Genomic DNA, 7,449 nt, shown 5'->3' with positions numbered 1-7,449 from the left:
TACTGTGGTCTGTGACAACTTTTTTTAAACAGTGCTTAAACCAATATTTCTGAAAAATATACCTGTCCTTCACCCTGTCTTCAGATATGGAAGGGCTGCCTTCTTTACTGCTGTAAAGGATATGAAGCAGTGAATGGGGAGGAAGGTGCAGGCTGCCATACAATATCAGTAAGTCTCAAGCAAAGAGGTAGGAAAGACCTCATCTCCTCGGACTTCATCAGGGAGAGAGGGGGCTTTTGGAGGCACATGATACTCATTCCTCCACAAGAGCTCCAGGGGGTTGGGCACATTTTAAAAGTCAAAGTAGGGAGTCAGTAAGAGCTGAGCTAACCCCTGCCTTTCCCTAACCACTAGCTTCGGTTACCCAAAACCTATACCCCACAACACAATACACAGAAAAGACATCCTTCTTATTAGAACATTTATTGGGGAGAATCAAGATTCTCAACAAGGAGTTAATTATTTTGCGAGGGGAAATTTTCCTCCCTGGAAATGCTTCGGAAGCATTTTCTGTCCAGTTAGTGAAGGCACATCACTGAACACAGTGCTTTTAGCACTGGTTGGGATGGCTGGACACACCAGGCTGACCTGACGCCGGCAAGTGGGGTTTGAATGTGGCACAGGCTTCCTGTGGGGCATGGATTGGGGATGGCTTTGACACAGTATCTTCCCCTTAAATGCCTCAACTTTCTGGGGCTGTCTGTCCTTGTCTATGATCTGTCTAATCCTTGTAGGATAATTCTGGCCAACAAAGATAGCTTGTTGGCTGCAAGATTTGGTAGATGTCACTTTGCAGGAGGGAGCCATGTAGTTGCAGGGATAGCCCTGGACAGGCTCTGCTCTGACATGCACTTCTGAGTTGTGCTGAGCTTTCCCAAGCCCCACTGGGAAGGAAAGGGGCTCCTGGGGACAGTTGATATCTATCCCATGCCTATGCCCCAGCTTCTCTTCTAGGAACTCCCTAGTGGCTTCCCTAATTTTCTGAGCTTCAGTAGTCCCAGTAAAGGCAGCTCTTGTAACTCGACCAATATTCTGCACAGATGATGACAGGGAGCTACCCTTTTCCTGGGAACTTTCTTGTTCATATGATATGCTAGGTTTATTAAACCGCTGCAAAAAGGTCTTCATCCATTTTCTGAAAAGGTTTTCAGGAGGAGGCTGTGTTTTCAAGGTTAGGGAAGATTTGCTCCCAAGCACCTCCCCTGATGTCTTGTTATGAACAGGGTGGCTCTTTCTCCCGGGTTGGGATGTCCCTAACCCTGCAGCCCCTCCACCAAGCTCTCCTCCATTGGGTCTTAGAAGGCTCACTCTCTTTGTAGCTGGTGAAAAATTCTTAACCTGGCATTTCTGTAAGACATGCATAGGGACCCTGGGCTCCTGCTGCTGTGCCACACGGATTCCTCTGTCCTCCAAGTGGACATGCAGCACCTGGGAAGTTCCCATGTCCTGACTCGAGATGCCCTGGGAATTAGTCGGTAAGTCCTTGGAAGTCAAGTTATCTAAGGCAAAAGGCATGTCAGTGAAATGGCTCTGAGGTTGGCTATGCTTCCTCTGGACCAACTTTAACTGGCTCAACATCTGATTTTTAAGGTATGATGATTTAGGATCTTGAGGAACTGATATTCTTCGTGGGAAAATTTCAGTTTCATTGGAAGTGCTTGCTTTCACATTTGTCAGTGAGCAGCTTCCTGACTTGCTGCTTGTCAAGTTGTTCCTAGTTTGTGATTGAAGAGCACAGATCTCCTCTTCCTTAAACATCTCTTTCAACCCACTGGTGACGGGAAAGGTCTTTCTACTGCCCTGAAGCCTGTCTACATTATTAAAGGAACTCTTTCTCTTATCCCATGACTCACAGCCAGCTCCAGCTTCCATTATGGGCCGCTCTGCACTGCATCTACTGGCCAGTGCAGTCTGTTTCTGACTGACTTCGTCTACGATGCTGTGTGGCGGGGGCAGAAAAGTCTGTCTGCCATCCTCAGTTGTCCGGACACTTTCTGTAAGATCATTGTCAGTATCAGAGAATTCTCTTCTCAGGGTTCCCTGCTTTTCTTGGTCGACAGGTGAAGTGACAAGGTGAGAATGACTGAGGATGGGGAATGAGCTTGTTGATTCTAATTTTTCGCTTTGAAAATCTGTAGTGCCTCTCCTAAGGGATGTGGAGGCCCCATCTTTGGAATCTGTCTCTATAAGATCATGGTCAGTATCAGAAAATTGACTTCTCAGGGCCCCCTGACCTTCTTGGCCGACAGGTGAGGAGACAGGGTGAGGACGATCGAGCACGGGGACTGAGCTTGTTGTTCCCAACTTTTCTCCTTGAAAAGTGCTTCGTCTACGAGACTTAAAGACCCCATCTTTGGAATCTCCCTGAGGAATGAAGGTGGCTGAGGAGGGAAGGTCGAAATGGGAAAAGGAAGTGGAAAGATCCTCTTTCGATTTGAAGATTTCTATGGATTCAAGGACCTTGCGGGGAAGACCCCACAGCATCCTCATACAGAAAGATTTAATATGGGCTTCCAATATCTTTTGTTTGTTGGAACTAAGGAAGGAAATCTCCTGGGAAGTATCAACATGGTGGTCCTCACTCACCAATGCTGCCAAATTTCGATGTTTTATTTGGCTGTGGGATTTCCTAGCAAGAGACACTGTCTGCTTGACTGAATGCCATGAACTATGCACAGTCCCAGGCATTCGATTCTCACTGATTTCCTCAAATTTCTTGCTCAAATGTACTGTCAGGGCATTTTCCAGTTGTTTCTGACCTAGGCTCTCCCCTGAATGATTCCCTGACAGATGCATCATATGAGTTTCTAGGTCTCTCTCAGAGTTAGACCTCAGATCCTCGTCTGAAGATGTCTCCGGATCATGCAACAAGTGATCTTTTGGTGCAATCTCCTGGCTGTATCCCTGAGAATTCCCCACATTCTCCAGGGAAAGCATATTTGAGCTCCTCTCGTGGAAGCTTCTAGGGATGCTTGATCCGGACTTCTTTAGAACATTGTGCCTCTGACCCTCAACCGAAGAGATATTTAATGGTCCATGAATGCTCTCTGACACTGATAGCTCTGAAATTTTGCTCTGAGGACGTAGCAATGACAGAGACTCATGGATTCTGCGGGGCAGGCCCCATCTGCGTTGGATGAGCCTCTTTCGAATGTGTTGCTCTAGTTTCTTCCTTACCTCAGAGCTGAGTGGAAAATCTCCAGGAAGGATGGAGATGGGAACATGGACCTTGAAGGACTTTCTGACCAATACAGGATTGGGAGCTGGAGGGCAAAAGTCTTCCTGGGATTTTTGAACCACAGAGGGTAAACCCCACACACTTTCCTGCAATTTCTGCAACACGTTCCACTCCAGATGATTAATTTCAGATGGCGTAAGAGACTGTGCCTCATTCTGGGGTCTATGAAAACACACTCCACACCCCCTAATCAGGAATAGAGGACTAGGTAGTAGGGCTTGGAATGGAGATTGATGTTGAGCCTCGGACTGGACCTGAGTGAGATGTCGGGACTGACCTCGGGGCAGGGTTTGAGGCAAGGGTAGAGGTTGGGTAGTAGGCAAGAACAGAGGTTGGGGAGGGGGAAGTACTGGGGATTCATGGGATATAGATGTATTTGTAACGCCATGGAAGAATACAAACACAGAGGGATGGCCAGGTTGGACAAGAACAGTAGGATGCAGAGACTCGCTGTGCAGAGATGGGAGACCCCAGAAGAGCTGGACATATTTTTGCTCTAAATGGTCTTCAAAGCACTTAGAGTGTGGAGGCTGCTGATGGATGTGCTGCGGATCTCGTTTGCCTTTACTGGCCCAAAAAGGAAAGGATTCTGCCAAGTCATGCTTAACAGCACTTGAGGCTAACATTTTCCATGAAGAATTTAGTTGGTAATTTGGCCTAAGTTGTTTTGGGAATGATCCTGGTTTCTTTCCATTTTCTTTCCACATCAGGAAATCACTCTTTTTTTTGACTTGTCTCTCCAGGAGTGCCAGAATGTCATGGCTGAGAAATGAGATGTTAACAGGCTCTATGAGGTTGTCCACAGAGTGCCCCCCTAAAAAGGCCTCAGAAGAATGAAGGGTAAGAAGCTCCTCCATGAAATCAGATGGTACAAAATTGGAGGAAAAACAGTCCTTGGCATGAGGCTGCCACCAGGAGTATTCTGAAGATGCAGGGCATGAATGGTCAATGCCTTTGATTGTTGGGGCAGAGGTGGATGACCCACCAGAGTCACCTACAGATAACATCTCCGGAAAACTCTTCAAGACGGTGAGACTTGATTTAGACTGAGTCCCAGTGCAATCTTCCATTGGTAAAGCAGATGGGATTGGTGGTTCGTGATGATGAGCACATGAATCAATGGGATTCACGGCCTGGGAAATATCTTGGCATAGGATGGAGTCAAATGAAAAGATGGTGCTCAGAGACAAACTGGACTCAGTTTGGAGGCTGGACTCCCCTCTCTCAATGTGATGTGGTGGGAGAAGGGGAAAGGGAAGCTGTTGGGATGGGGAATGGTCTACGGGGAACTTGGAATCCAAGGGAGAAACAGGCTGTGGTGGCAGAGGGTCCCTCAGTGGTGAGGGTGAAAATAAGTCAGCTAAGGTGGTGATCAGGTCAGGTGAGAGAATTAAGGGGGGTGGTGGAGAGGGCTTAGGCCGAGGGGACAATATTAGGTCTTCTGGAGGGGTTGCTGAGGGGGTGGAAGCCAGAGTGAATGATGACTCAGTTGCAGAAGCTGAAGAAGCCAAAGGGGACACAGAGGGAGCAGCATCTTTCAGGGACTCCCAAGACAGCAGTCGCTGGATATCAGCAGTTGCTCTGTTACACACCTGACAGACGGGGTCTGGGCATAACAGTCGACGAAAGCGGGTGATATCATGATGCTGGCCCAGGGGACTGCAGGAAACAGGAGGTCCAAAGCTGCAGCCAGGACCAGAACAAGGAAAGGAGGTCTGTTAGCCCGGCAGGGGTGGGGCCCCCTAAAGCCTGCTGCCCACATCACATTGCCCCCCACCCATGACCTCACCATATATGAGGTCATATGACCTCACTATAGCCTCTCCCCAACACATTCATTCACATACCCGTTCCTATGGCTACCCACTCCCACAACTACAGCAGGCTACAAGGAATCCCTGAAATGAATAGAACATACGAAAGAAAAAGGAGGGGGGTGGGAACAGGACACAAAGGGAAAGATTAATCACCTTTTCAGAATAGAAAGCAGCTTCCTTTCCTCTTCCACTTCTCTCTGGGAACTTTTCCAGTCTAGGAAACCAGAACAGTATGTTATATGCAATGAAGGTAGAGGCACAGGGCTCATACAGAAGTCACTCTGTGGAAGACCCTTGGGATATTAAACTCTGAGAGCCCCAAGAATCAGTAGAAAAGGGCAAATAGTCATTGGTAATATTCACAAGTTCACATGTGTATGTAAACATACACGTTAGTAAAGTCCTTTCACATACATTACCCCATGTGATGCTCAAAACCACCACGTGAAACACAGACCATCAGTGGTTACCTCCAGGAGGAATGCGAGCATCGAGGAAGTCAAAGTACTTATGCAAAGTTGTGAGACAGAAGCTCCGACTCCAAGCCAACCAGTAGTCCTTCCTCGATATCCCAGTTGGCCACCAATTGGGCAACACCCATTGCTCAGGTCCATCACTTTGTCCTGCCCATAAATGCGCAGAGCAGGGCCTCTGAGCAGTGTCTCAGGTCTGCTTTCCCATGAGCTTGTCTTCTGAGGGCTCTGTTTTCTAAGACTGCATCTAGTAACTGACATTCTAAGAAATCATGGGACTGAGTCCTCATGAAAGAGACAGAAAGGGTCACCCCTGAAGCTCAGAGAGAGCAGGCTGACATTACCTTTAAATGTCCCACCTTTCCTTCTCCTCCTGGCTCTGCTCTGATGCTGAGAACAAAAGACAGATAATGACAGGCTGGGAATCACTTCTCTCACTCTCTATGAAGCTCATTCATTCATTCATTCGTTCATTATACAAGAATGATATGACTCTTTAATAGAAATATGTTCCTGTTATCAATTTTTAATGATGATAAAATAGTTCCCATTTTTCCTTCTCTGAAAAATCCTCAAAGAGGATTTTGTCTGTGACAGCCACACTTGATGTACTCAGTTAGCAATTCTGAAGGAGGGCACAAACTCAGAGGTCAACAGTCATATCTGTGCTCCCTCATGGGACAAGTGTCACGGAGACAGGCCTATAGCTCCAGCCTCTGCTCAGAGACTCTCAGCATTACTCCCCTGGTCAGCCCAACATGAAGGAAGACTTGGTCAAGTGACAGCTGACATGGGAATCTGACTCATGATCAAATTTCAGCAGAGACTATTCTCCTTCAGAGAGCCCACATTCTCTAAATAATCCCATCTGGGACCACAGAATTACTGTGTTTGGGATTTTATCCTGGAACTCTCCACCACAGCCAGATAGGTAGCTTCACATGGAAAACTATGAGCTTCACATGGAAACCTTAGTCCTCAATCTGCTCAATCTCTTCCATAGAAGAGTGAAGTTCTATCCTCTCTTCAGACTTCCCATCTAAGACATGTCTCTTACCAACCAAACTTTTTTATAAATGTGGGAATAGGATTGGGAGACAACAACAGGGCATCTCTCTTGGGTGTTGACCCACAGTTCCTTACCTTTTGGATGTCATTATTTTTTTCAGTGGGTGACGAATACAGGGTCAATATCACGTAGAACAAGTACAGTATAAACAACCCCAACCCACTCAAGCAGATGAAGTTGGGGTCAATATCGAAGTAATGTGAGTCAGGGCTCAGCCCTGTCTCAGTATAGCTGTTCAGAAAACAGAGGATATTCTCCATGGTCTGAATAGCTCGGCTGCCTGAAGCAACTGAGCACTGAGGGTGCCCAGGCTTAACTATAAGCACAGGCCTGCATCACAGAGCATGGAAGAGTCACAAAGGGTTTCTGAGGGTGGAGGGAGCAACAAGAGGAGGGTGTGTCCACAGCCCCAACCCCACCAGCCCAGCAGACTCTCCTGGGCCCTCTAGGTCCCTCTGCCCTACCCTGACACTCCATTTCCCAACTCCATCCCTTTTCATGTCATATATTTATCTTAGTGGAATTTTTGGTTTGTTCCAACAGTAAACCAGGCATTACCCAAGTCCCGCTTTACTATTTGGAGTCTTAACTTGGACCCCACCAACCACACTGCCTTGAAAGCCTGAAATACTGCTTGGAATATTTGTTGTATTGAGGCATTGCCACTCTCAGGATCACATATGTCCTCAAATCCATCTTACCTATGGAATGTTTTTGCCTTACATAAATGCAGATATAAAACTTAAATTTCCTTTATACTTGCTTCATTTTGTGAATGTTGAACATTACATTTTTTGTTCTGAAGTCAGTTTTTACTATTTCCAATCAGAGGGACTGTCTCAAATGATTAAA

General features: G+C 46.8%; 1 protein-coding gene across 1 annotated transcript; it reads right to left on the bottom strand.

The window, feature by feature from the left end:
- Positions 1–407: 407 nt before the first annotated feature.
- On the bottom strand, positions 408–6,941 carry LOC116474198 (spermatogenesis-associated protein 31D1). The gene is made up of 4 exons (XM_032162653.2): positions 6,672–6,941; positions 5,873–5,918; positions 5,209–5,269; positions 408–4,921 (listed from the first exon to the last, which is right to left on the bottom strand). The coding sequence occupies exons 1-4, from the start codon at positions 6,855–6,857 to the stop codon at positions 460–462; spliced, it is 4,755 nt and encodes a 1,584-aa protein (XP_032018544.1). The 5' UTR covers positions 6,858–6,941; the 3' UTR covers positions 408–459.
- Between the last annotated feature and the right edge of the window lie 508 nt (positions 6,942–7,449).

This window comes from Hylobates moloch, unplaced genomic scaffold (genome assembly GCF_009828535.3).
Source record: "Hylobates moloch isolate HMO894 unplaced genomic scaffold, HMol_V3 SCAFFOLD_10, whole genome shotgun sequence".
NCBI lineage: Eukaryota > Metazoa > Chordata > Mammalia > Primates > Hylobatidae > Hylobates > Hylobates moloch.
This window is presented reverse-complemented; position numbering and strand designations above follow the sequence as displayed.